Here is a 27,883-nt window from a genome sequence, read left to right as displayed (position 1 = left end):
TCCAGATCCGAAATTCGGCCTAATTCCGGCTAAAAACCAAAAGCGTGAGTCTTGTGGGTCAAATGCCTTTGCGAATTGAGAAACGTAGAGGCCACAAGCCAAAACGACGACGTTGCTTAAGCGCAACGCCTCACTCCAAAATTTCCCCTTTCTCATCAGATCTCTCACCCATTACTCGTCCAGTGGCTGATACGAAACACAGAAACTCCAGTGGCTGATACGAAACACAGAAACTTGAAGAGGTAGAGGAAGAGGTAGAGGAAGTGCCAAAGGCTCCGATCGCGTCCAAGTTCTTCGTCGTCCCTCAATGGAGGACGCTTACGCTCGATCCGTCACCGAGGTAGTTCAGTAACTCAGTAATTCAGTAATCCAGTAATCCATCGGTTTTACCAGCTTCCAAATTCGAAGTCTGTGTGTTTAGATAAAAAAAATTCGAATTTTTGAAGTCGAATAATTGAATTCTTTGGAAATTGGAAGCTTCTGTTGCAGCGTTTCCATGGGAATGTGGCGTTTTTTAGTTCCGGTTATGTCATTGATTAATTCACTACTCCATTTTGTTACCCTTGTATTATTGGTTAGGTGTTGGATTTCTTCGGCGTGGACCCGAAGAAGGGCCTCAATGACTCACAGGTATGGTAAAGTTTGTTGCTTTCGGAGCGAAAGCTGTGAAATTTGTACTGTTTTATTGGCCATTTAGTTTACCTACTCTCAAGGTTTGAAATGTTATGCTGTTCGCAGGTTGCGCAACATGCAAGACTCTACGGCAAAAATGGTATGTTTTCTCTGCTCCTAGCACGAGTGGGTATGCGTTTTCCAGTTCGGTTGTTGTGTCCTCCAGACTAGAGTGCTGGATTTGGTATTGTTTGTCTAGTTCTAATGTGGTTTCTCTTGGATTGCATGATTGGAATATTGTATGCAGTGCTTCCGGAAGAGAAAAGTAAGTACACCACACGTTCCTTTCCCCTTACGCTCTCCATCTTGCATAAGCAAGTTTTTGCGACGTTTCTTTCATTGATTGCACGAGTACATTCTCGTTTATGTCTTCTCAAAATTTCCCTACTCTTTCCAGTACTAAATGAAGCACAAGTTCCAGATGGAATTAATTTTTCTCTTCATTGTACCGTATAAACTGTTATTTGAATGTGTTTTTTAGCGGTCAATGGCTTGTGTACCACCAATAATTTGTTAATACTCCCTAGTTCAAAAAGTGTAGAAAACCACAGTTATGAATCTGATCGCTTTGGAAGAGTAGCTAGCTGGTTTTGGTGAGTTTTGTGAGAATGAAGAATTTAGGGAGTCTAAATACAAAACTTTTTTTACTGGATTCATATTCCAGGAGCATGCTACTGGTTTGATGTAAATTTCTGTTAACACTAGTTTTCACAAATCAAGATCATGCATTTTATGCCTGTTATGAATACTATCTATATTCCATATGCAGGGGCTTCATTCTGGAAATTGGTTTTGAAACAGTTTGATGATTTGCTTGTAAAGATATTGATTGTTGCGGCACTTGTTTCATTTATTCTGGCTTTGATTAATGGAGATACGGGCTTAACAGCATTTTTGGAGCCTTCGGTAAGATATGATAATTTTCTGCTTTGTTAAACTGATTGCTTATTACTATCATTATTTTTCAAAGTATGAGTTGAGTTCATCTTTTAGGAGTAATCTATTAGCCGAAGCAAAAAAAAAAAAAAGAGGATATGCATTTTCTTCCTTAATACAATTTATGTTTCCTTAGAAAATAAAGAGGGAAAGATGCTATGCATGTTAGACTGTCAGTTTAGACTGGCCAGAAAAGAAGAAAAAGTTTAGTTATCGATGCCTTGTCTTGGTGTTTTCTTTTTCCTCCTACTTTTACTTTCAATGTCTAGATGTGATCCTTATTCCTTAGTGTTTGATTTGCACTCAGCTATTCTCTCTTCTAGTACTAATTTTTTCCACCTATAAGTCTTTAATGCATGTCCTTTTTTTGAAGTATTGAAACATACATTGTTCGAAATTTGTTGAGCACTTGAAACTTAACAAGTTAAGGCTTTGAATGTTGTGATATTTGATAACTGTTTTTTATGTTTGTTGTTGATTAAGCACGAGGGATACAACTTGGTCTTAATAAAGATTTTATTGTATGAAATTAATGGGGCATAGGTTATTCTCATGATATTGGCCGCAAATGCTGCAGTAGGAGTGATTACAGAAACCAATGCGGAAAAGGCTCTTGAGGTAAATTTTACATCTATAGTATTTCAGAACTTCCATAAAAACCAGAAAACATCTTGAAAGACTACCATTTCAAGTGGATCTTTTCTTTCATGCAGAAACCAAGCTCCTTTTTCTAAACTCATTCTACTAAAACTTCAAATTGTGTTCAATTTGTTGATTGACTGTTAGCACTTGATCTATTTATCATTGCCCTTTCCCAAGTACCTATTTCTACCTTTTCCTATGCATGAGCGCTTTTCTGTTGCACGTTGTAGAAGATGAATGCATGAATCCCTAGGTAACCTTCTTTTTGTTCTGTGATGTAGGACAGAGTAGGGCGGCAGAAATTAGATTGTATAGCGGAAGCAAAAACTCATAGAACTTAAATTAAAACAACGATCAAGGATAACTGGAATCACTCCAGTGGCCTCTCACTCATTCTTGGCCTCACACCAAAAATTGGAATTTGGAATCACTCCAAATAAACTCTTGTCGCAGGAGATTTAACTCAAACTTTTATTCATAAACTCATCTGTCCTCTATGAGGTACAACCGTACAAGGAGGGGTTTCTTAGTTCCCTATTTTATTCATCGCGTGACCTGAGCGGTACCTTAAATCTAATACAAATAGGAAAATAAACTTATAGGAAAGAAATCCTAATCCAAAATAGAATAGGAAATTAACCAAATCCTTTTAGAAATGGGAAACTCTAATTAAACTAGGAAAATAAGAATAAATTTCTGCTCCAAAAGGATTAATCCAGTCCTAGTGGAAATTGGATTGTCTTCTTTCTCCTCTTTATCTCTTCCAGCAATAAACCCTAAACCTTGACGTTCATGTCCTCATCTTTCTGGAAATTCATTCATTAGTCCTTAACTTCAGCTTGTTCTGATTCCTTATTTTTACCCTTGACATTGTAGGAGCTACGTGCATACCAAGCTGATATCGCGACTGTGCTGCGGAATGGTAAAAAATTATTTTATGAAGTGACTTGACCATGCTAAATGCTGTTTGCACTTTGATGTTATGATTTCATGTTTCTAAGTCTTCTTTTGTATTGTAAGCATTTCTTTCTAGAGCTTAAATTGTGAAAATCAGATCATAAGAAGTGTAAGGTAGTACACCCTTTTGTTATGAGGGTGCTGGTGGAGATCTCATCAGTCTGGAAAAGACACTTGATAGCTAGTATTTATTATTGTTGGTTCTTTTGGGATGCTTTGCTTTTGTAATTACTCGTGACTCCTTGCCTGGATCTTGGGGATAAAATGAGAAATTGATGGAACATTGTTAATCACGCTGGAAAAAGGAAGATAATTGCTAACTGTGTACAACTTAAAGCTTTTGGGAGTAGTGGGTGGCCAAAATCTCATGAACATCATATCAAATTGCTTGATGCATTGCTTGTACTGTACTGACAATTGTGTCATCCTTTACCACTCAAAGTTGACGTAAAAGTAACTCCTTGCAGGTTGCTTTTCCATACTTCCAGCAACAGAGCTTGTCCCAGGTGATGTTGTAGAAGTGGCTGGTAAGTTGCTTTGAGCATGCAGAATTGGTTTACTACTGTGGTTACTCGTGGATACTGAATTTATTTATTTATTTTTTGGATTCTGAATTTTTTTCGGTTGGGCAAAACGTATAGTGGGAGGCAAAATTCCAGCTGATATGAGAATGATTGAGATGCTAAGTAATCAATTACGTGTTGATCAGGCAATTCTTACAGGTACATCTGCTTTATGTACTGAATATAGTAAATCAAAACAGTACTTGTTATATCGTTGATGGATATTTGTCATTATTGTCTTTGTAATTTGCATGAATCTTCACTGTCAAAGTATTATGATTTAGCACATGCTAGATCAATGTATTTGAAAACTTCTGTTTGATGATGGCAGGTGAGAGTTGCTCTGTTGAAAAAGAGCTTGAATCCACTACTGCAACAAATGCTGTGTATCAAGACAAGACAAGTATTCTTTTCTCGGTAAAATTTATGTGTTTATTGAAGCTAATATGCTGGATCCAATTTCTCTATTTTATATACTTAACGGAATGTGTTGACCAAGTTTTCTATTTCTTTATGTCGTACTATTGTTCTGTTTTGGATGGAGTTTCTTGAAAGGGTATCCGTTACAAAGCAATGATTATCTTCCTGCATATCTTGATCGCCAGGGTACAGTAGTCGTGGCTGGTAGGGCTAGAGCTGTCGTAGTAGGAGTTGGAACACAGACTGCTATGGGCGGCATACACGATTCAATGTTACGAACAGAAGATGTAAGCACTCTAAATTCAGATTGTTCTCAGTAGTTTATCTCTATGTGCTCTTACCCTGTCAATGGCTTGGAATCTTGCCTTAAATTCTAAATTTCTTTCTAGCACTGAATTTAGCAAAACTTTTTGTCTACTTCCATTTGACTGCCTAGTTCGATGAAGTGTGGTTCTGCTTCTCTATATGTTTCTCTCTTCCTACCTGAAACATCAGTAGCGAAATAATGGAAGGAGTCACAACATAGAGCATAGTGTTGGGTTTTTTCCAGTCCATGATGAGTTGTCCTGCTTCTATAAGGAATTATAGTCTTAGAGGATTAAATTGTTTTCCCAATTGGAGTTGTTTTCGCAATTGGAGTTAGTTTCTCAATTGGAGAAGGATTCATAACTAGATTCCAATTAGGATTAGTAATCCTTATTGAAGAAGACCTTTATTATGTCTATAGAAAGGGGCTATTGTACTAGTTTTGAGGGGGGAGCAAAACAATAAATTGTATACCACTCAAGGGATTAGAGTGAGAGAATATTGTAAGGTGTGTGCGAGAGAAAAGAAAAGAGATAGTGCATTTCTTGTTCTTGTTCTTTCAGATTTTTCGTCAAGTCCTAGTTCTAGAGATTTGGCAAGATTATTGGTTGTACTCATTATTGATATAGTGAAAGATTGCTGTTGCTGTCCCGTGGACGTAGGCACATATTGCCGAACCACGTAAATTCTTGGTGTTATTTATCTTGGTTATTTGTTTTCGATTTCCGGAGTTTGTTCTATTTTTCCCATTCTTAAGTGCGATATTCTCAACACATAGTGCTCAAATATCTTTGCTCCACCAAGACCATTTTTCTAGTTCACCATTATGATTGACACAGCGCTTTATGAAATTACGTCCTTTCTTCACTGCTCCTTTTTTTCTTCTGAAACTCAGACAGGAAAGAAAATTGAAAGAAAGATCCTTTGTTGAATTTATAGTTTCTATATAGATGACCAGAGCTTTCAATTATTCAATTATATGGCTGTTTGCAGGAAGCTACACCATTGAAAAAGAAGCTGGATGAATTTGGTACTTTCTTGGCCAAGGTAATTCTCCAAGTTTTTGTTTGGTCATTACTCTCTAGTATTGCTTTAATATGCATTTCTTAACTTTCATTGCTTTCTCAGGTTATTGCTGGCATATGCGTACTGGTATGGATTGTAAATATTGGTCACTTTCGTGACCCTGCTCATGGTGGGTTCTTGCGTGGTGCAATTCATTACTTCAAGGTATTTTCTTATTAAATTTATTGATCATTTACTTACAAAGAAAATTCTTTTGGGTTTTTCGAATTCTTTTTAATTTTTATTCATCACATTTCTGTTTCAAGGCCTTATTTACTGGTTCTTACTCATCTTTCCTGATTTAATGTTTACGAACCATTCTCTTGTGCCCACTAAGATTGCAGTCGCACTTGCAGTTGCAGCAATCCCAGAAGGACTTCCAGCTGTTGTTACAACGTGAGTGCTTGAACTTTTACTTGCGTATAGAAATGACAAAGGCGTTATACTGCAATCTCTGATGCTTTTCTTTATCATGGACTTTCTTTGATTTTTTTTTTTTTTTTCTAGTTGTTTGGCTCTTGGAACAAAACGAATGGCTCGATTGAATGCCATTGTAAGGTCTTTGCCATCTGTTGAGACTTTAGGCTGCACTACAGTAATCTGCAGTGACAAAACTGGAACCCTGACAACCAATATGATGTCTGTCTCGAAGGTGATTATCTCATGACCTTGCCATAGTAAACAGTTGAATAGGACTTTCCTGATCTTTTTGGTTTCCTAAATTGCTGTAAATAGCCAGGAACATAACTTGTCACTTCATAAATTTATTGGCATGTAAGCTTTTGCTATGGTTTGTGGCTTTTTTTAGTCTTTATTTATTACTTGTGCTTGAGAACTTGTAATAACTTACCTCCTAAGGATGCAACACATGCATATATATATATATATATATGTGCATGAAATACATACATACATATGTAGTGGGAGAAGCAGAGGCCCAGATGTGCACATCATGTCCGTATTTAAAGGCACACCGGATAAAGACAAGGAATTTATGAGTTATGTAACATTTGACTGCTTGAAGTTTCAATCTGTCAGATGTTTATTGTCATGTGAAATTGTATTTGTTGATTTTACAAGTCATCGCTCCAATCAAAAGATTACTTTGCTCTCTAGGTTTCAATATTACAATAGCCTGGGATTTGATACAACTTGTTTACCTGATTTAAAATCTTTTGAGTGTTACTTTCAAACTTGATTCGCTTCCTATAATTTGGTGCTTGGCGTAATTATGTTTCTTTCAAATGATTATTCACCCATTTCTATTCTTATCTCTCCAGGTTTGTGTGCTTCATACTGTACAGCATGCTCCTGTTATTTCCGAATACAGTGTCAGTGGGACAACATATGCACCGGAAGGCATTATTTTTGACAGTACTGGGCATCAGGTAGGTTACTTTTGCAAATTGATAAGCGGCTGAAAGTAAAAAAAAAGAACCTTGATGCTTCATATAAACATGTGACCTGATTGGGAGCTTTGTTTCATATTCTAGTGTAAATGATTTGCTTGCAACTGTATATATATTATGTATGTGTGTATATATTATATAACGACAAACTCCAGGATTATATCATGGCCAATCCCCTACCTGGCATAAGTTTTTTAATGCTTCATTCAGGTTCCATTATAGTTTGCACTGATTTGAAGTGTTATCTATTTTTCAGCTTGAACTTCCAGCTCAGACGCCTTGTCTTCTTCACATAGCAATGTGTTCAGCACTATGCAATGAGTCTATCCTGCAATATAATCCTGATAAGGGCAACTATGAAAAAATTGGCGAGTCAACTGAAGTAGCCCTCCGTGTTCTTGCAGAGAAGGTTCATTTATGTACTCATACTCTTTTCTAAAGTCTGAAGATTTGCAAATAACTGAAGTTTTTGATTCTTATTTTCTTCCCCTTCTTTCTCTATTTTGTTGGTCATGCAGTTATTCAAGGTATGCACTTTTAAGTTCTTAACCTAATTTCTTTCACTGCCAGATTGGTCTTCCTGGCTTTGATTCTATGCCTTCTTCTCTGAATATGCTGAGCAAGCATGAACGTGCATCTTACTGTAATCACTACTGGGAGGACCATTTTAAAAAGGTTAGTTTTCTGATCCTTCCGCCCTCACATCATGCCCCAAATATAGAAAGAGATTAAATTGTTAAACTAATAGATCAAGAGAAACATATAGCTTATTAATAGGTATATTGTATGGCTTCCAAAAATTCAGTATTTTAGTTTTTAGTCTGAAGCTTTTATATAATTTATTTTTTCTACTTTATATTATAGTTTTATGATATGAAATATGTACCATCTTCTTTTATGTTTCTACAAAAAATAAACCTGCTGAAGAATTATGATGTTTTATGCTGTTCTACCTCCTTACCAAACAACTCGGACTAATTTGTTATTCTACTTGTTAGTTTGTCTTCTTGTGTACTTCTGCATATTTTTATTTGATTCTCATGTTGTCTGCTATAACTACTTGACTTTGTCTTGACTTCTGGCTGCAAAATCATCGGTTGGTGTTTATGCTTATGCATATATGTTTTTGTTCTTCAAGTTTTATATCATAAGCAGTAACGGTGGAACTATCTACTTGAAAAAGACAAAAAGAAATGCTCTGGCAAAAAAATTCTAATTCTAACTTGCCATTTTTGTCGCAGTAATTTTTTTTTGTTTTGCTTATTGGTTTAATATATTACTTGCAGATTTCTGTTGCAGATTTTACTCGTGACCGGAAGATGATGAGTGTCCTTTGCAGCCGAAACCAGTTGCAAATTATGTTTTCAAAAGGTGCTCCGGAGAGTATTATTTCTAGATGCACAAGTATTCTGTGCAATGATGATGGTTCTGCTATACCACTAACCACTAGTATTCGGGCTGAGCTGGAATCAAGGTTCCGTAGGTTAGGAATATTTTCTTCATCGTTATACTCTCTCTCTCTCTCTTTCTAAGGCATACGTGGTTAGCGTCGTAATATATATTTTTTTGGTCAGTTTTGCAGGGAAGGAAACACTAAGATGCTTGGCCCTGGCCTTTAAGCGGATGCCCATGGGTCTGCAGAGTCTCGCCCATAATGATGAGAATGAACTAACATTCATTGGGTTGGTATGCTTTCTTTTCAAAATAGAAAGTCAAGTTTGTTTGGTTGCTGTGCCAAATACATGATTTTATTTTTACTTTGCAAGACATGAACTTTGTCTCTTCATGTCCATTAGCTCAATTATTTACGTTGTATACATTTTCCTTGCTTTGTTTCTTTTGAAGGTTGGAATGCTTGATCCACCAAGAGAAGAAGTGAGAAACGCGATGCTTTCATGCATGACTGCTGGCATACGCGTTATAGTTGTAACTGGGGATAACAAGGTAGGTCTGTCCTTTTATGTATGGATGTAGGACACATATGGTTAGAACACGAACACTCCGGCTGATTTTGGCATGATTTCAGTCAACAGCTGAATCACTTTGCCGCAAGATAGGGGCTTTTGATCACTTAGAAGATCTTGCTGGACACTCCTACACTGCGACTGAGTTTGACGAATTACCAGCATTGCAGAAAACTCTGGCATTGCAACGCATGGCACTATTCACTAGGTATACTGGTTGCATCCACGCTGTATGTTCATTTTCTGTGGAAGATTAGATATTTACCATTTGTTCCATCTTTTTTAATCAGTTTTTTAAACAAATTTTCTCTTTCTATTTCTTGAGCAATTGTTCATTTTTTTTGTTCCTCCTCTGATTTGTTAGGGTTGAACCTTCTCATAAAAGGATGCTGGTTGAAGCCTTGCGACACCAAAACGAAGTGGTACACCCTCTATAGCTTTATCTCTGGATGCTGAATCATTGTATAGATGCAATAGCTTCATTTTAGCATAGGAATGATGTTTTGCTCCCTCAAAATTTGTAAACAAAGAAACTTTTACATTTGTTTAGACCTTTTCATGCTTAGTCATCTTACTGTCATACTTTTTCATGCTTACTGCCATACTCTTCTTTACTTTCCTGAAACTTTAGTGTGCTTGTTAGGTGGCAATGACTGGTGATGGTGTTAACGATGCACCTGCACTTAAAAAGGCAGATATTGGAATTGCCATGGGTTCAGGAACAGCTGTTGCCAAGGTAGACGGGATACATACTGTTTTCACTCATGTCACTGTGAAACCAACTTCTATACTTTTGGTCCCTAGAGCTATTCTTGGTTTCATTATCATTTTGTAGTATTACTTTACTCTTCTCACCGCTGCTATTTTGTCTTTATCAGAGTGCTTCAGATATGGTTTTGGCTGACGACAATTTCGCTACTATTGTTGCGGTGTGCCTCTCTTTCTCCATTTTCTTTTTCATATTATTTTTGCAAGTATTCTATTTTTACTACTTGTCAGCAATGAGGACTTTCACCTTACATTCAAAAGCATTTCTCTGCCATTTAACTTAATTACTGGTTAATCCTTGGCAGGCTATTGCAGAGGGAAGGGCTATATACAACAACACGAAGCAATTCATCAGATATATGATCTCTTCAAATATTGGTGAAGTAGTTTGTATATTTGTGGCAGCTGTACTTGGCATACCTGATACTCTGGCCCCTGTAAGTCCTTTTATGTACGAATTGTGATATTTCATTTTCCAACCCTTTATATTTGAGAAGTGTAATGTCTTCTGCGTCTTTTATTTTCATGTCCTTAATACTTTATGAAAACTTTTTCCAGGTCCAGCTGCTCTGGGTCAACTTAGTTACTGATGGATTGCCTGCCACTGCTATTGGTTTTAATAAGCAAGATTCTGATGTGATGAAGGTTAAACCTCGGAAGGTATTGCATAAATTAAATCTGCTATCAGTATTCTGGCTTTTTCTTTTTTCTTCCTCCTTTTATCCGTCTGTAACACTAGTTGCCTAAAAGTGGCTGAATGAGAAATGGTATTGAGTTTTTTTTTTTTTTTTTTTTTTTTTTTTCCCTTTCCGCTGGGGAGATCAATAATAATATCAAGGACAAATTTGGACTTTTATTTTGTTTCATTAGGTCATATATATGTTTCATCCATTAATGTTATTATCTTAATATCATAAAACTAGTCCTCCAGCAGTTGAGAGAAGTTCTAGTTTTCGCATAACGTCACTTTTAACTTTTATCTGTGTGTAGGTCAATGAAGCAGTTGTTTCTGGATGGCTGTTTTTTCGTTATTTGGTAATCGGAGGTATGCATAAATCATATTAGATATGGCTCCCAGTGAAATTGATGCCCCATCCGCGTGTACTGGTTTGGTTTACCTAGTAGCTATAATTAAAAGCTGTAAAGCCCTGTAGTGCATCTCTTTTACATTATTTTTTCGATATGAAGCAATGTTAAGCCTTACAATAGTCAGCAATTTAATCTCTTTCATAAGCTTATATTTGAACAAATGAATTGGTATCACTTATATAATGGCCTTTTGGTCCCTACTGGTTACACTCCTTTCCATTATGAATCAATTGAGAAAATCAGTTCTTAGTCTTCTGACAATTAGTAAAAAAAACTTAAGACATAACACAAAGCCATTTACTGTATATAACATGATTGATCCTATTTGTTTGGATTTTTTTGTGGCGTGAATTTAAGTTTACATTACGGTAAATTTGTTTGTTTATTTTCTCCATGCAAATCAAATGAAGGTGTATGAATTGCAGCTTATGTTGGGGTTGCCACGGTTGCGGGATTTATATGGTGGTTTGTTTACTCTGATAGTGGTCCTCAACTGCCATATTCTGAATTGGTAAGATCATACAGGCTCTGAAATTCTGCAGTTTCTAAAGTCATTGTCCAGTTGGTTTCTACAGTTTGTATGACATACGTATAATTACTAATTTACTACCTACATAGAAATGTCTGTAGACTAGACGCTTATAATATCCTCCATTATGTATAAACTGGGTTCTCACTTTTTTAGTTATTTGATTCCAGATGAATTTTGACTCATGCTCAACAAGGGAGACAACTTATCCATGCAGTATATTTGATGATCGCCATCCATCAACTGTATCCATGACTGTGCTTGTGGTGGTTGAAATGTTCAACGCCTTGAATAATCTCAGCGAAAATCAGTCTCTTGTGTAAGCAACTAAGCATATACGTAGATATTAACATCACAGTTTACTTTCTAATGATTAAGTTATTTCATTTTTACATTTTGGTTGGAGACTAGACTGGCGTTAGCACTGACTTTCTCTCGTTTCCAGTGTTATCCCTCCATGGAGTAACTTGTGGCTTGTTGGTTCAATTATTCTAACAATGATCCTTCACATACTAATATTATACGTCCATCCGCTCTCTATTCTTTTCTCCGTAAGTAGTCTTCTTCCTTCTCGTGTTTGACAGTTTCTTTTATCTTTTTTTTATAAACGAACATTACTGATGCTCCCGTAATATTTTGTGCTGTAGGTTACGCCATTATCTTGGGCTGACTGGACTGTTGTGCTATACCTTTCATTTCCCGTATGCAATTTACCTTTCAGAGTGTCGTATGTTTTGATTCCCTCTTCCCACTGCTCATTGTCAATACTCATTCAAGCTTTCATTTGTGATCTGATTTTAGGTTATTATCATCGATGAAGTGCTGAAGTTCTTCTCAAGAAGTTCCACTGGTAAATCATCTTTGTTTTTTGAAGTCTTGTCATTTTTTATTTCGGCGCAGAGTGTTTATCTCCTTTGTCTATAACATGTGTGAATAATGTTAGCTCGGGTTATATTCGTGTAACAATATTGCTGTCTCATAGACTTTGATGGCCGTTGCTCCTGTTGTAGGCATGCGATGGTTCAATTTCCGGTGGAGGAGGCCTGATTTACTGCCAAAAAGGGAATCGCGTGACAAATAGAAACGGAGTTATGTGATCCGAATTCTTTGAGACACCGAGACTGGGAAAGAAGCCCATGTTTGTGCCATCCTTCAACACAAAGGAAGAACTGCGCAGTCCCGATGGCTACTCACTTATGTACATACTTTCTCGACATAGAGGAGTGAAAAACGTTTGAGAAGTCTGAAAAATATCCCAGAAACGACGTGTCACTACAGATAGCAAAGATGTCCCGTTAGTCATTCGCCATTAACTTTGACAAACTTGTTTCCTTATACGACCATATTATGGACCATTTGTGTTCAATGTTAATGTCGTTTTCTCATACAAGCAATAATTTATTTTCATCTAAATTGACCCACCATAGCGTTTATAGTGCCAAAATTGACCTAGTATTTTATTTTTCTTTTACCTATATTTTACACTAAAAGAATTGTTTAGCTTAGATTTGTTTGGGGTACAAGTGGAAATAAAATTGTTACATTTTTAGCACATTAAATATTTAGTTTTTAGTAAAAATAGTGGCGACGTTGTATATAATAGAGGAAGGTAACTAGTATTCCTCATTTGAAAAATAGAAAAATTATCTAGACAGTTAATATTTTCTTAAAATCTGGATATTAAGCTTCATAAATACGGATTGAGATTCTCTGCAGATCTCACTGTTAATTCCGATTGCGTGTAAGTTTTCTTCTCAATTTATAGAGGTTCCTCGTATAACCACTTTGTATACATAGTCGAACATTCTTCAGGCTTGTACTCAGGAGCTGTGTGCCCCGCCCCCTGCACATGCAAAATTATAATCAAACAAGAAAGCCAAAATTTAAAAAGACTCAATTTGAATCAAATCTTCCTTTGAAATTCAGAAAATTGGATCGAAAACTATTTCTTGCCTTCACGGTAGCATAGGTCATCCTGTTTGAATAAGTCCTCGTATACCTACATCGTACATCCCCAAGGCAAAAGTTGATTAGCAAACTCAAACCCAATCGAAACCTAAAATTAAGATGCCCCAAGTTCGATTCTCTTTCCATCAATATCGCTCGTATCAGAAATATATACGTACCCCGCGACTTGGCCTTTGACAAACCATGGTCTCCAGTCATTAACTATGGAATAATTTAAGGATCTAATCCATGCTTGTGTAGCCATGAAGGGCACCATCATATCATGGTCGCCGCTGAAATAATTAACAAAATCAAAGAAATTGAAGTTAAAAAATATTTAAACATTATATAAACGCGGAGTTCATGCATGGAAAATATATATATGGAGATGTTAATTAAATTTAAATTCCTCATCACCTGTATATTAAAGAGCGATAATAGCCTTGAGCACTAAGCTTTGCATGAAACTGAATGCTGGTGTGAATGTCATACTCGTAAGGCCTATCGTAGCTGCATCTCTGCCATCTCCTTATACTTCCCTGCACTGCGTACTTTCAAAATATCTCTTTTTCGATTTTCTTTCATTAAACAAATGAGTTCAAAAATCTCCTGTGTAACTCTATCACTCGATCCTCACAGGGAAACGACACTATTTTTTCGTAAATTTTATAGTTAGTCGTTTCCTTAAAGTAATAAAGGGTCCATTAACCCTCTCTTTTCTCAACCATCTTATAAATTTGAGCCTCCGGTTCTATACATATATGATTTTATTTTTTTATAAACCTATAACATTATTGACCTAAATGCACAATTAAATGAGCACTAAAGAGCGGGAATGTACTCTAAGTCTGTAAGCACACAATAGCATGGGTTGGCCAATTGCAATGAGGATAGTCCTACATCTGTCACCACTTAGTTGTGCACCCGGTAAGCTAACTTTCTAGTTCTGCCCCTGATTGATCTCAATACATATTTTACCAATTTACATATTGTTCAGTATTCATCTCGATCGTATATACATATACCTTCCGTATGTGAAGGGCTTCACGGACGTACTGATCATTCGTCCAATATTCAGAAAGCAAATATCCGTAACTCTGCATGCACAGAAACACTTAATTGTGAATTTGTGATCTCCCTTAGCTAGTAATGTCTGGTCGACCAACTTTTTGCGCAAAATCGAGAGCTTGTATTCAAGAAATGTTCCTTATCAACAAGTATTAGGTCAAGAAAATTAGCAGAAAGCGACGAAGGGGGTTACCCGACATTCTAATGTAGGAGGAGGAGTTGATTCTGAGAACACATTGTAGTCCTTGTTACTCAGATATCTTCTTTTATCAATCATATGTAGCGGAGGTTTCGGAGAAACAAGTTCGCAGTTCCATTCCAAAATATGCACCAAATTTATTTGTGCAATGCACTGCAGTACATGAAAAACATGAGATCAAAACTAGGAAGCAAGACGGTTAAGAAAGATTAATTTTCGGGTAATTACACCATACAGTATGATAAGCCTGCTTATGTTTCAAACACTCTGCGTTTCTGGGGTCTATGGTTTGATATTCTCCTCCGCAACTTCTTTCCAAGGACTGCATTATATGAATTTTAGCTCATTAATTATTAAAAAGTACTTTTAATAGGTTGATTAATTGGTGATTAAATATGAGATCAAATTAGTACGTACCTCAAATAGGTCATCAGGAATAAGTCCCATCCCATGAGCAAATGTGATTTGTGAGTTGCGTTCGTCTTGTGGCACTGTTAATGGGTTCCCTAGTATATAACCCTGAAAAAATGAGCATGGATCACAACTTAGAAGTTAAAACTACACTACTACTGCTACGACTACCGATTCGATTTTTCCGTCGTAATTATTTCACTGACATGGATTGTGACACAAGCTTCCAACACAAAATAGACAGTTAGCACGAATATACAAGTATATATTGTTATAAACCTGCAGATTTATGGCGGGTATGACTCCTTCTTGATTGCCTGCAGTACGTACCAACTATCAAGTTAGCTATATCAAACTAACTGCAGATACACACACACACACACACACACACACACATATATATATATATACATATTAAGCTAATTAGCAATTATTTGCATACCATCTGAGATTAACTGAGCAAGAACAGGAAGAGGAATGCCGGAATATGATTCGCCACCAACAAAGAAAGGATTCGACATGAACTCTGGGTGATCAACAAGCCACTACAAAGTGCAATTGAACAACATTTCATAACAAAAGGAAAATGGAGAACTAAAATTAACTGAACTTATTACAACTACTCCTTTATACCAAAAAGCTACCATAATTAACGGCAAGTGGCAACTATGTCTGTTTCTTTTCGCCACTGACGATTTAATGACTCTCTAAGCTGATACGAAAATGTTGCTGCTTAAGTACTATTAGGTGGGAATCATGATACAGAAGTATTTAAAATGATGTTTAAGACCCCAATTAAGTTTGTATTAATATTTCTTATTACCTTCCTTAAGAATTGGAGGGCATGCCCAACTTGTTCCGAATCACTTGGCTGAGAAGCAAACGAACTTCTTGCATAGGAAAATCCAGTCCCCACCGGGGAATCTACGAAAATTATGCTAGATACCTGTCATTCGAGATCAAAATGCCATTCGGAAAACAAAGGTTTAATTCCGTGTTTAAATTCGGTCATGTAAAACAAGTAAAGGAGTAATTTAATTTTCTTGTTTATATTCGTAAGATGATGATGTTAATATTATCACCTTTGTCCATGCGTATGGATTTAAGGTTAATGTAGGCAAACTCCCATTGTACTGCTCAATGTTAAAATTTAATGGACCTTCAAAATGCAGAAAAAGGTCAATGATTGATGTGAGAGTAACAAAGTACAACTAAAGAGGTCTTATGCTCATAAGCACTTGTACTAAAAACGTCTGTATTAAAATTCTAGTTCATTTATCATTCATAAGCACTTTTAACTAGCGATTTTGGTTATCTTATAACGGTTTTGAGCCATTCCTAAAGCACTTTCGAACAAACCAAATAAACCTTTAAGGAAGAGGACTAGCTAGTTGTTAACTTATTAATTATTGTTAATAATTTATATGGATTCTCTCATTCTCTTAAATATGGCCTAATGAGCAATAATGTTGATTGGCTGTGTTAATTAACAGTTTACGTACCTATTTCATACAAAAGGGCAGTGAGGGAAGAGCAACCAGGACCACCAGTTAGCCAAAGCATTAGAGGATCCTCTTCAGGTTTCCTTTCTGTCTTGACAAAGTAGTAGAAGAGCTGCACCTCCTCTTCTTCCCCCACTCCCACGTACCTAACAATCGACATAAACGTAAAGTTATACGCGAACGCGCTTACTTGAATTAGGAGATACTAAACACACAATAAATCGTATACGAACTACAATTTAAAACTTGTTTATTGTCTGTTTAGCGTCCTTCTAACTTTGCAATTTATTAAAACTTTGTAACCAGTTGTATAATCACTTACAGAGTGAGATTTGTACCCGGTTTCGAGTTCAAAAGGAAGAGGTCCCTGGAATCCGGGAAGAAATTTAACCAACTGTGAGTTAGAGACTGGAAGCATCTGTGAGCAAACATTTGAAAGAGGTAGGAGTAGAAGCAGAAGTAGAAGCAGCTGCAGACCACGGCAAGAAGAAGAAAGTCCTGCCATGCGACGTGACATCATTAACTGGTACTAATCCTAGTTCTGTGTGTGTGTGTGTGTATTCTCTCTGTGTGTGCGCATATATATACACTACATATATATATATATGAAGTGTTATACTGTGAACGTGCGGTGTTACGGTGACTCGGAGAATACAGCGGCCTAAAGCGCATGAGTTTGGGATAAGACAACGACAAGTGAGAAATTGAAGGCCCGTGGCTTTTGGTAGTAATTGAAGCCACGACAAATTAGTTAATTGATTACAAACAAGAAAAATTAACTTTGTATTTTAGGAAATATGCAGGCATAAAACTTGTAAAATATATATCCTGAAAATCGGTGAGAAAAATAGAGCAGATCCTTCGACGCGTGAAATCGCATTCCCTCCGCTTGTTTCCTACTCCCCCTCTCCCTCCTCGCATCATTTGCCAAACCCTCCTCGACCGCATCTTCAACTCCACCTACGGTCCTACCCCTTCACCAACTTCCTCCCTCCCCGCGTGGCCCCTCTCCTCCGCCGCTATTCACACTTGAATTTCTCTCTCTACAAAACAAACTACAATTTGGAATTGAAGGCTTCTTGATCAATCGCAGAAGCAGAAATTCGGAAACAAAAGGAAACATGGCCGCTATATTTTGTTATAAATATTTACATATCCTTTTACTTTTCATACTCCTACTGATTTCCAATCGTCGGATCGAGTGAATTGAAAAAGATCAAAGAACATAAATTAACAAGAGTGAAAAATAAAAAGTACTATATACATAGCAACATCCTTCTATTATTTATAAGACATTATATGTAAGCGTCTCTAGTTTTATTAGTTAACTCAAGTTTGAACTATGTTTTTCACGACAAAAAAAATAGGGTAAATTACACTTGCATACCTTAGGTTTGGGGTCTATTTAAATTCTTTACAACATCTTTAAAACATTTCACTTTCATACCTTAAGTACCATTTTATTTCAAAATAATACCTCCGTTACATTTTCCATCCATTGATCCGTTAAGTGCTGATGTAGCTGCCACATATATGCCACATGGTTGCCAAATGTCTGCCACGAGGCAAAAATAATAATTTTTTTTTTTTAAACTTGAATTTTCTCAACAAAAAAAAAAAAATACCGAAACCTGTCTTCTCCCCGCAACCCCCAAACCCATCTCCCCCATCTTCATCTTCTTCCCTACAACCCAGAAAGAAGAAGAAGAAGAAGAAGAAAAAAAAAAAAAAAACCCCCGTCTTCCACCCCCCTCTTCCCCTCTTTTCTCCCCCATCTTCATCTTCTTCCCCGACCCCCTACCTGCAACCCAGAAAAAAGAAAAAAAAACCCCGTCTTTCCCCCCTCTTCACCTCTCTTCTCCCCCATCTTCATCTTCTTCCCCCGACCCCCCTACCTGCAACCCAGAAAAAAAAAAAAAAAAAAAAAAAAAAAACCCAAATTCTGTCTCACCATCGCCGGGTTCGTGGAATGGATGTGGATTTAAGGAGTTTGTGGTGTGTGGGGGTGGGGGTGGGGGGGGGGGGGGTGTAGAGAAGGGAAGAGGATGGATGCAAAGGGAGGGAGGGTCGCGGGTTGGGGGTGAGGTGCGCAGGGAGGTCGCAAGTGGGGGAGATGCAGGCGCCCCGGGGGGGGGGGGGGAGGATGCGGGTGGGGTGGGGGGGGATTATTCTGGGTTTTTGGTTTTGAGGGGACAACGGGGATTGGGGGGATGACGGGATGGTTAACTTCAGTTTTTTTTTTTTTTTAATTAATATATTTAGAAGATTTAGGGTTTTTTTTTTTAAATTAAAAAATTGTTTTTTTTGCCACAGGGCACACATTTGGCAGCTACGTTAGCGCTTAACGGATCAATGGATAAAAAATGTAAAGGATGTATTATTTTGAAATAACATAGTACTTAAGGTATGAAAGTGAAATGTTTTGAAGATGTTGTAAGGAATTTAAATAGACCCCAAACCTGAGGTATCAAAGTGTAATTTACCCAAAAAAATAAGTTTGAACTATGTTTTGACAAAAATACTTCAAATTAAAGAATGGACCAAATTTGCCATTCGGGTTTAAGCGAGTTGGGCGGGTGTCTACCTCATTGTATCTAAGTTCAAATCCGGCTCTCCCTTGTATCATAGTAGTTATAAAATAATTTGTTGTAAACATAAAATGAAGCACATTCCTTGTACGTCGATTGTCGGAGATGGGGATGGAAAACCAAAATTTGAAGGGGAAGCTTTCTTCCATATGCAATACTATGGTTTTAGGGACAATAACAGAAATCCAGCCAGACATCGATGTATAGTGTATTGTCTATTTAAGTGACTCATCTTCACCCGTTAAATTCTCTCGAATCCTTCAACGCACTTCCAGCCGTTACCTTCAGTATATGTCATACATTGATGTAGTTTATGTAACCCGTACCTTCTTTGACTGTCTCTCTACGCATACACAAATCATGAATCATGATCAGACATTTTGACAAGAATCAACCACCACTTCATTTTCAGGCGAGGGAGAAACCAGTGTATCAGCAACCATTTACATCGCCACAGCCTCATCTTTTCTCGTCCTCGACTTTCAATTTCTGCCGTTACAGTAAAGAATCTCTGTTAAGATGGACCTTGATGGCCAATTTCAGTTACAATATTGTCACTGAAATTATTCAGAGCTGATGAAACATAAAAAAACAATATTCACCTTTGTAGCTCGTCCAAAGATGTTCGTGTAGAGCTTAGCATCCCTCTTGTCGCTTTCAACTTGAAGTCGTTTCAAGTTCTTCTCAATCAGCTTGACCTCCCTGGAAAATTGAAAAAGAAAACTAATCATATAATGCTTCACGGAGTACATCGGGAATACGGGATTACAAAGATCAGTTTCTCAGTTACCTGTTATGAGGATCAACCTCAAGAGCTTTCTTGATGTCTAATTCAGCCAAGACCAAATCTGCAATTTCCATATACGCTTGTGCCCGTCTGTACAAGGCTTTTACATTGTGGAACTCGATATCTAGTACCTGTACAAGATCGAATTCAGAAAATATGATGAGATTTGCCTCAACATTATCTCTGAACATTGAGAGATGTGTAGAACGGTAGTCTTGCTAGAAGAAGCTGAGACTTTGTCATCATGTTTTTCTTTCTGTGTACAGCTTACCTTTGAACATAGCTTGATCGCTTCCTGAAAGTCATTTAGTTTTAGGCTACATGCTGCACCGTTCAACCAACATAACATTCGCAGTGCTCTTGCCAGCTTCGACTCATCATCCCCAAAGTTTCCATCTTCACTAACATAATCAGCAGCCTGAGAGGAGGAAAGCAGCAAATAAATATGAATTTAGTTCAAATAGAACCAAACTACGGTTAGTTTGGGAATAAAAATTCGCATTCCGTTACCTTATCATATTTTTTCCCTGCTTGCTGATGCTTTCCCTTTTTAAAGAGAAGGTTGCCTTCCTCTTTCTTCTTTCCTGCTGCCTCAAGTCTCTCTTGATTGCTCATTTCCCATGGTGCTTTTTCCTATTCATTAAAGAAAACTAGAGAGTAATAATTGAGAAAGCAATGGTTGCGAGAGAAATTAAGAAAATATGTGCCTTCTAGCTTATGCTGTATATATGATGAGTAAGGACACCAAATTACCAAATTATGTTTTTAGGAAGTTTAGGAAATATGAATATCTTAGAAAATTATCATTGCAAATTCCACAAGTTCATCAAAATGGTCATTACCCTGATAAAATCTAACATTTCAACTTCAAAGAAGACATTCGAACATGGTGGTACAACAGCCAGGTCCCGCCTTACTTCAACGCTTCCAAATCCAAAATCAGGATGTATAGTAAGTATTGCCAGCTCTCCCTTTTTCATTGTTGCAACTGCTCGGTCTAAACCAGCAATCACTTGTTCTACAGATAGTAAGATGCAGATATTAGCCACAACTACTTTTGAGCTTTCTTCTTGTGATTATCAGGCAAAAAGATGCAAATAACAGAAAAAAGAGATGCAATGGAGTAACTGACCTTCATCTATGATAAACTCCAAAGGCTGCTCTCCATCTACTCCCCTTTTGTCAAAGACAGTGCCGTCTTCAAGCCTAGCTATATAGCTAACTGCAACAGTTGGACATTGTATAGCAGTTTTAAGTTAACTGTGATTGTCATAGGTTAATTATATGTTTCAAATGCAAGGAATTACAAGCCTAGCTACACTTATGTCGTGATTCTAGTAATATTGCTATAAAAATGGGCATCTCAATAAACTTACCAGTAACACTTGCACCTTCATTAGCAGTCCATGCGCCTTCCCCTTCTTTCAAGATCTTCTTTAGTACTTTGGCATCACCTGTAATGTCAATAACAGGCTTGAAAGACACCAACTCCGTGTCAATATTGAGCACAGAACTTGGAGGGATAGAAGTAAACCCCTCATTCGCATCCCTCCCCTCCTCCCCAAAGGCATCTACAATTATTTAAAATATTTCATGGTTAAAAGGTTCAATTTTTTCTTCTCTAAAATAGCAGTGTGATAACAAGAATACAAAGACATACACCGAGGTTGAACAATTAATTTGGCCTTCTCTCCCCTTCTCATTGTCTTGATTGCTTTCGGCAATGCTGGACAAAAATGACCTGAAACACACGCAGATAACCGAGTTATTCAATTATCACAATTCGGCACATCTCAAACAGGGTTGCCTTTCCACATTGAAACCACACAAAAATTACCATCTTTCACATAGAATTCAATTCCTTCTTCTGGCGTTTCTGCAACAACAGTGCCATCAGCCAACGCCACACGATACTTGACTGCATTAGCAACAAAAGGTCCAATAAAAACATTAAAATTGAGGTTTGCAGTAATTACATGCTTACATAATGAGGAATCAAATTACCAAGAACTTCATCCAGATCACCAGGCAGCTCGTTCCTCTCTCCTTTCTCCACAATCTTCTTAATAATCCCACCATCTTTGCTCAAATCCACCACCCTAATCCATGAAACGAGCTCAACTTCAAATCGAACAGCAGCATTGTCATAGCCCAACTCAGCAGGTAATGTGAATAATGCAATCTCTCCCTTTTTCATAGTCACGACTGCATAATCCAAACCCTTCACCACTCGGCCCTCACCGAGCTTAATAGTGAGAGGATCGTCTCCATCTCTAGTGGACTTGATCTTCGTCCCATCAAGCAAAGTCCCAACATAGTGCACTAAATCCAAATTTCCACAATCAGTTTTCTCTAAAATATTATGAATTGAGATAAGAAATGTCTAAGGGCGGCCTGTTTGAAGTCTAAAAGCAATTTTAGATGATCAAAAGCGCATCTAACAATGTTTAGAGCCTGTTTGGCACTGCTTCTGCAATGGTTAAAGGTGCTTTTTGGTAACAAATTGTGCTTCTGACTAGCCAGAAAAACTTAAGAAGCGCCTCCAACTGCTTCTTCAGGATTCAGGAAGCGCTTGAATTTTTAATGAAAATTTCAACATGCTTCCTAGAAAAGGATTACCAAACAAGCCCTTAGCAGAAAATGCAGTACTTCTCGATTGTACAAGCAGCAGGTATGGCTTTTATCAAATTTCAACATGCTTTTATCACAAGTGCTTTTAGCAAAAGCGCTTTCTGGAGAAACACTTACCAGTGGCTTCGTCGCCGAACTCAGGGGCATCGTAGCCATGGCCGCGCTGGAGGAGCTTCTTCTTGATGCCGGAGCTACCGAGCTCTCTCTCTTCGCCGACTTCGAGAGGCGGTGCCGATTCGATCACCTCGCCGGGTTCCTCGTCGAGGTCGTTCTCGATGTCCGACAGGTTTGTGCCTTTCTCAACCTCCATGGTAAAATCTGGACTCCGAACGACGGTCGCACGGGAAACTGTGAGTTAGAGTAGTGTGGCTCGGCGGTGGGTCGGTTATGTGGCGGTACGGGAACGGTCGTTGATTTGATTTCGTGGCAAATGGAAAGGATAAATGTAAGGGCGTTTTAGTAAATTTAGGCTAGGGTGATTTTGGACGACAAATCTGACTCAAAAACGACACGAATACAAAATAACAAGATTTAGGTTGTTAGCGATGGTACTTGTCATTATGAACGTGAACGTGTCTCGGTTACGTGAAATAACTTTTTATAACTTCTAACTTTGTTTGAAAACTATTGCGTTTTCAATTTAAAAAATAATAATAATAAAAACACTGAAATGGAATCGTATGATAACTACTTTATCTTTTGTTTTCAGTTTTCAAATTTCATATTTTCCCAAACGCAATGAAAAATTAAAAAAAAAACTATATAACTACGCCTATCATAAGATTTGATAAAATTACAATGATATAGAAATTACTCATTTAAATTCACATTAAAAAGACATGTTTAACTCTTTTTTCAAATGACAAGTTTAACTCTTTTAGTTTATGTGAGCACGCACTTTATTTAATTTGTGACAAGTAAACTAATTAATCATATGTTATGTTCAGATTAACTTAATTAACAACCATAAATTAACCTTAATCGTATTAGTGTGGAATTGGAGAAGAGATAAAGCCACCCAGCAAACCGAATTGCCACCTCAAAAGCTATGAGCCCAAAACTGGAGTTTAAGTCCAAAAACACTGCGATGTAATGCTCAGCAATATATTCTGGTGGGCCAAAAGCCCACAGAAATTTTGTGAAGCTACGTGACGATTTAAATGAAGTGGACATCACAAGAAATCTCCAGAGCATTAAATAAAATTTTGGTTTATCCAAAGCTTTAAATGATATGTATGACTTTGTGAAAATATCAATTGTCATTGGCTTCCATTTCTTCGTCGCATTAGACCACATGCGTGTGTCCATACTATCATGTATTTGGTGTAACTATTGCTCGATTACATGAGAATTTTAACAAAAAAATTCTGGTTTTATTCATTTTAATGAAAAATTATATTTTTACAATAAAAAATCAATCATGATACTATTCACTTCATCCTTTATTTTGTACTTATCGTTAAAACTCAAAATTTTCAAACTCTTTTCATTAGTTTTCCTCTATTACATTATTATTAAAATATAAATTTTTCAATCACGTATATTATAATACATCCTCCATAATTGTTAACTGTATATCTTGATTGAATTTTACGGTACAGAAAACTACTTGCTTTATCTCTTTCAAATTTTAAAGTACCAAAAATGTAAGTAATTTTGTTACTCACCTACAATAAAATAAAATAAAAACAATTTAGTGTTCGTGCTGCATGTAATAGAAAGTCAACTTTCAAATTGGTCTTCTTTTTTTTTTTTTTTTAATTACATTGTATGAATTTGAAATTGGACGTAAATCTGAAAGGACAAAATGTAATTCTACTTCTTTTTTTCCTTTGCAACCAGAACAACTAAAACACCTAATTAAGCAATAACCCTAGTTTTCCTTTTCTCATAATTTTGCTTGTATTTGCAGCAAAGCATATTTAACAATCCTCAAAAAGGTCTTATGTATACATCCGAAAAGGAAAGGAAAATGCATATATACAAAACAAAACCGCTTCAATCATGACAGCGCTTCTAAATTGAATCAAAACCACAAAAGAATTGTCCGTCCTCTTGTAATTTGTTGGCTTCACTGTACAACTAAATATCAGCAGGTCTTGAATTCGACTGATTGGATGCGTTCGATCAACAATCAAACCGCAAAAGCACTTTTCTTTCTAACAGCATAGCTTCTGCTTCTAGGGTACAATTCACCCTCGACACCAGCAGCACCTTCATCAAAATCCTCAGGCGCATCCTCATCAATCCTCCCCATGGCCACGGTGCACTTTGGCAAAACAGCCCGATTATACGATCCGATTTTCGATCCCATAACTGATCGCATAGTCGTGGTTGTAGCCGATCGCTTCATGTGCTCTTGCATGATCATGTTCACGTCCATCCTTTCCTCGTAGTTCCTTGCTGACGCAGCCCTAATAAGCTCTGAATAATCATCATCTTCCCTTGACCTAGAAGAAGTTGTCTTAACGCTGTAGCTCTTGGGCAGGCCTCGACCGCGATTACCACTAAATCCTCCAGGGGTACCGCCGTAGGTCAATCTGCCGCCCACGTCCGTGATGCTGCCGACGTAACAGTTCTTGGCCTTGCTCAGAGCTCTGATGGGCACCGTGATGATTTTCATGAACATGTTCTGGTTATTCACCTTGGTCTTCCTCATGTTGTGCACAAATTAAGTGACACCAAAACTACTGTAGGCTATTCGTTGGAGGACCCGAAATTTTCCGCTGCGAAAATCAGGTTTATGAGGTTTATGGAGAAAAATATCAGAAAAAGGAGGAGGAGGGGGAGGAGGAGGAGGAGGGGTGTGATGTGAGGAAATATGGATTTTATATAAATTGGTTGTGTAGAGGGGTCAGCTAGAAATTAATAACATCTTTGAAACTTGAGCAGCATATGAAGAAGAAGGTGGTGAGTTTCGACTTTTCAAAGCCCACGAGATCGGGGAATTAAATAAAATTCAAAATAAAGAAATTTATAGATAAGAACAAAGAGCTGATGTGGGTGAGTTCAACTTGTTGAAAAGATAAATTAGGCCAAAATTGAGAAATAAGGTTTAAGTTTATTACTTTTTCCACATTACACTTCTTAATTATTTATTTTTTTATCTTACGTTTGTGCTTGGTGAATATATAATTTTTAAACATTCTTTTTCCCTCTATGAACAAGTTTTATTTATTTAATTAATTAAATATAAATAAATAAAATCAGGAGATAGTAGCTCAGTGGTCAAGTTCAAAACCAACTACACCCTCATTTCTTGCAAAAATAAGTTTTATTATTCATTTTTGGCAATTCTGTGTGTAAATGATAATCAACTTAATAAAAAAATTAATTCGGTCAAATTCAATTCTAGTAGTGTTCTCATCAGCAATGCCGTGCAGACATTTGACTCTGTCACAGTATGGACTGGTTCTCTCTTACATTACGTGATTATACGACTTACACCCTAAAAAGTAAAAACTCACCTTTTATTCTACTGGATGATATCTATCCATGAAATATTCAACATAAAGGCAATACATAGGCCGGTCGGCCAACATATTTATTGAATTTGTGGGCGCTTATTGTATGTATTTTATCATTATCATATTATACACATGAATTAGTAAATCACGTAATTATATCTGGACTAACTTTAATACTTACAAGTACTTATTGTAATCAAGTCTATAATCTACAGTATAGGATTAGGGTCTATATATCCATAGAAGCGTTACGCACTAGGGCTGTTTCCAAAGACTGGCTGGCCAACATATTTATTTTATTCTCTATATAAAGAGAGAAGACAGATTTAATGAAACATTACTAATGCTAACAAAACCCTTCCCTTCTTACAACTTTCAAAACAAACAATTTTTAAAAAAAACAAGATCAAAGTGGAAAAAATAAAAATAAAAATTTAAAAAAAAATGAAGGAAACAAACCCCATCCCACGTAAAGATGTTAATGACCTTTTCAATGAATTTATTTTACATAAAAATTTGAAAATTAAGGTTTTTTTTTTAAATAAGAATTAAATATCCAAAATAAGTAAATAAAATATAAAAAAGCCAATTTACTGGCGCCCATTGTTTGTGGGTACTCGTTCATGTATTGTGTGTTTCTCAAAAAATAGCTTACATTATTGCAAGCAGTAGTCACATTTGTAATTAGCATGCGCACCAAAGTTTGACTTTTAAAATATCATGCGACAAGTCTTGTTTGTATTTTATAACGTGGCAAGTTTCCTAAATACTTGAGAAAATTATTACGTAATTAGAAGAATTCAAGGCCCAAAATTTCACAATTCGTACCAAATATCGGCAGGAAAGCACAATATAACTGGCTCAAAATAAGATTTAGGTATAACTCCACTCGAAAGTCAACAATCACTGCCTAAACATAAACTTCAACTATAAGCACACTGTTTTTTTGTTCAATGCATAAGCACATTGTATTAATACGTCACAACGCGCCAAATGTTGTTAACTTTCATGTATTATAATAAAAATTAATAACTTGACTAATATGTTATGAGTTTAATGCATGTATAATATTAACGAGTAGATACACATGTTATATTATTAATAAGTGACACTATTTGGTAGTATGACCCTCATACTGAAAAGTTTACTTCTGGGGTGATCGACGAAAAATTCTTTATAATGAGTTATTCTATCTTATTTGAAAATCATAGCTCAGTCTCAATATGAAAAAAAAAAATCAAAGCAATGAAATTAACAAAGAAAACTTTATGCATATGTGTTAAATTATGATTTGTGTGCAAGTAAGCATTGCTAACGCTTAGATTGGTAAGGTTAACATTAGTGGTTTTTAGGAGGCTTTAGGATGTGAATACCAAGGGGTTTTGGGTTTAGTAATAATGCTTTTATTTTTTTTTTTTTTTTGGTCAAATGATAGATTTGTTAGATTAGATGTTAGATTAAGGAGCTGAACTCACGCCGTAGTACAAATACAACATTTCTCTCCACCACTATAGTAGAGGGCTATTGTGGTAGAAATTAGTAGTAATGTTGACATAAAGATATATAGTGATACGCCCATAATCGGCCACGTTCATTATGGTATTGTTGAATACTTGCATAGCGTTACAGATGTTATATGAAAGAGAAAAGGAAGCCTTGGGCCTAATACATAGGAAAGAGGTCTGGTTGAGGAGGTGGGGTGCAGGTCTCACTACTCCAAGGCCTCTGGTGGATCGTTTAAGGATAGGGAACAATACTACTAAGTTTAGGGTTGTCTGATGAACTCTCCTTTCCAGGTTTTCCTTCTTCTCTTATATAGAAGCAAGTGTGCTGGCGACTGCCCTTCGATTAGATCATGACGTCATCCTCTGCTTTCACGTAAGATTTGGAGGATGAGGATCCTCTCCAGTTCCTCAACTCTTTGTAAGGATTATGGGGATCATCAAATCTCATCAAATCATAT

General features: G+C 36.7%; 4 protein-coding genes across 9 annotated transcripts; 1 reads left to right on the top strand and 3 right to left on the bottom strand.

Annotated features, from left to right (window-relative positions):
- Window positions 1–98: 98 nt before the first annotated feature.
- Window positions 99–12,741, top strand: LOC103951311 (calcium-transporting ATPase 3, endoplasmic reticulum-type). Of its 3 annotated transcripts, none has more exons than XM_048580116.1 (34): window positions 106–340; window positions 580–630; window positions 739–772; window positions 920–937; window positions 1,474–1,578; window positions 2,152–2,226; window positions 3,127–3,172; window positions 3,675–3,734; window positions 3,849–3,929; window positions 4,102–4,187; window positions 4,376–4,477; window positions 5,490–5,543; window positions 5,625–5,726; window positions 5,899–5,957; window positions 6,069–6,213; window positions 6,842–6,949; window positions 7,227–7,379; window positions 7,541–7,645; window positions 8,257–8,453; window positions 8,545–8,656; window positions 8,816–8,914; window positions 8,997–9,142; window positions 9,299–9,356; window positions 9,578–9,670; window positions 9,813–9,863; window positions 10,008–10,139; window positions 10,261–10,362; window positions 10,693–10,747; window positions 11,217–11,302; window positions 11,491–11,639; window positions 11,766–11,871; window positions 11,968–12,021; window positions 12,122–12,170; window positions 12,331–12,741. In XM_048580116.1, the coding sequence occupies exons 2-34, from the start codon at window positions 620–622 to the stop codon at window positions 12,399–12,401; spliced, it is 2,904 nt and encodes a 967-aa protein (XP_048436073.1). In that variant the 5' UTR covers window positions 106–340; window positions 580–619; the 3' UTR covers window positions 12,402–12,741. The 3 variants fall into 3 exon arrangements, 2 of the variants coding, with proteins under 2 accessions (XP_048436073.1, XP_009360936.1); XM_009362661.3 differs by having other exon boundaries at window positions 107–340; window positions 1,442–1,578; XR_001953495.2 differs by lacking the exons at window positions 11,766–11,871; window positions 11,968–12,021; window positions 12,122–12,170; window positions 12,331–12,741 and having other exon boundaries at window positions 99–340; window positions 1,442–1,578; window positions 11,202–11,302; window positions 11,491–11,532.
- A 103-nt stretch (window positions 12,742–12,844) lies between these two features.
- On the bottom strand, window positions 12,845–17,427 carry LOC103955228 (serine carboxypeptidase-like 13). 2 transcript variants are annotated; one of them, XM_048580129.1, is made up of 14 exons: window positions 16,770–17,427; window positions 16,448–16,593; window positions 16,028–16,104; window positions 15,769–15,891; window positions 15,388–15,490; window positions 15,225–15,262; window positions 14,952–15,053; window positions 14,770–14,856; window positions 14,529–14,687; window positions 14,293–14,364; window positions 13,685–13,806; window positions 13,447–13,560; window positions 13,274–13,319; window positions 12,845–13,163 (listed from the first exon to the last, which is right to left on the bottom strand). In XM_048580129.1, exons 1-14 carry the CDS (start codon window positions 16,877–16,879, stop codon window positions 13,080–13,082), a joined length of 1,383 nt encoding a protein of 460 aa, XP_048436086.1. In that variant the 5' UTR covers window positions 16,880–17,427; the 3' UTR covers window positions 12,845–13,079. The 2 variants fall into 2 exon arrangements, with proteins under 2 accessions (XP_048436086.1, XP_048436080.1); XM_048580123.1 differs by having other exon boundaries at window positions 16,786–17,427.
- A 1,615-nt stretch (window positions 17,428–19,042) lies between these two features.
- On the bottom strand, window positions 19,043–23,000 carry LOC103951324 (70 kDa peptidyl-prolyl isomerase). 3 transcript variants are annotated; one of them, XM_048580109.1, is made up of 12 exons: window positions 22,571–23,000; window positions 21,827–22,144; window positions 21,660–21,740; window positions 21,483–21,563; window positions 21,199–21,393; window positions 20,955–21,044; window positions 20,665–20,840; window positions 20,333–20,455; window positions 20,094–20,240; window positions 19,826–19,953; window positions 19,638–19,737; window positions 19,043–19,560 (listed from the first exon to the last, which is right to left on the bottom strand). In XM_048580109.1, exons 1-12 carry the CDS (start codon window positions 22,761–22,763, stop codon window positions 19,531–19,533), a joined length of 1,662 nt encoding a protein of 553 aa, XP_048436066.1. In that variant the 5' UTR covers window positions 22,764–23,000; the 3' UTR covers window positions 19,043–19,530. The 3 variants fall into 3 exon arrangements, with proteins under 3 accessions (XP_048436066.1, XP_009360953.2, XP_048436068.1); XM_009362678.3 differs by having other exon boundaries at window positions 19,043–19,524; window positions 22,571–22,998; XM_048580111.1 differs by lacking the exons at window positions 20,955–21,044; window positions 21,199–21,393; window positions 21,483–21,563; ... (1 more) ...; window positions 21,827–22,144; window positions 22,571–23,000 and having other exon boundaries at window positions 19,043–19,524; window positions 20,333–20,472; window positions 20,665–20,790.
- Window positions 23,001–24,587: 1,587 nt separating this feature from the next.
- Window positions 24,588–25,112, bottom strand: LOC125480126. Its single transcript, XM_048590446.1, has one exon. It carries the CDS (start codon window positions 25,110–25,112, stop codon window positions 24,588–24,590), a length of 525 nt encoding a protein of 174 aa, XP_048446403.1.
- Window positions 25,113–27,883: the final 2,771 nt, after the last annotated feature.

The sequence above is a fragment of a genome, unplaced genomic scaffold (assembly GCF_019419815.1).
Source record: "Pyrus x bretschneideri cultivar Hongxiangsu unplaced genomic scaffold, Pyrus_bretschneideri_v1 Contig1, whole genome shotgun sequence".
Classification (NCBI taxonomy): domain Eukaryota; kingdom Viridiplantae; phylum Streptophyta; class Magnoliopsida; order Rosales; family Rosaceae; genus Pyrus; species Pyrus x bretschneideri.
The sequence above is the reverse complement of the archived record's forward strand: the minus strand, read 5'-3'. Positions and strand labels throughout refer to the sequence as shown.

What these genes read in the sequence shown, in the direction of transcription:
- LOC103951311 (XM_009362661.3), top strand. Translation starts at nt 308, where the DNA reads ATGGAGGACGCTTACGCTCGATCCGTCACCGAG. An exon ending in ACGCTCGATCCGTCACCGAG is followed by an intron (nt 341 to 579) that starts GTAGTTCAGTAA and finishes ATTATTGGTTAG; the next exon opens with GTGTTGGATTTCTTCGGCGT. An exon ending in CAGCATTTTTGGAGCCTTCG is followed by an intron (nt 1,579 to 2,151) that starts GTAAGATATGAT and finishes AATGGGGCATAG; the next exon opens with GTTATTCTCATGATATTGGC.
- LOC103955228 (XM_048580123.1), bottom strand. Translation starts at nt 16,967, where the DNA reads ATGATGTCACGTCGCATGGCAGGACTTTCTTCTTCTTGCCGTGGTCTG. An exon ending in TGCCCTTTTGTATGAAATAG is followed by an intron (nt 16,105 to 16,447) that starts GTACGTAAACTG and finishes TGCATTTTGAAG; the next exon opens with GTCCATTAAATTTTAACATT. An exon ending in TATCGCTCTTTAATATACAG is followed by an intron (nt 13,561 to 13,684) that starts GTGATGAGGAAT and finishes TAATTATTTCAG; the next exon opens with CGGCGACCATGATATGATGG.
- LOC103951324 (XM_048580109.1), bottom strand. Translation starts at nt 22,763, where the DNA reads ATGGAGGTTGAGAAAGGCACAAACCTGTCGGACATCGAGAACGACCTC. An exon ending in TGAATTCTATGTGAAAGATG is followed by an intron (nt 21,564 to 21,659) that starts GTAATTTTTGTG and finishes CGTGTGTTTCAG; the next exon opens with GTCATTTTTGTCCAGCATTG. An exon ending in TGAAGGTGCAAGTGTTACTG is followed by an intron (nt 21,045 to 21,198) that starts GTAAGTTTATTG and finishes CAACTGTTGCAG; the next exon opens with TTAGCTATATAGCTAGGCTT.
- LOC125480126 (XM_048590446.1), bottom strand. Translation starts at nt 25,112, where the DNA reads ATGAGGAAGACCAAGGTGAATAACCAGAACATGTTCATGAAAATCATC.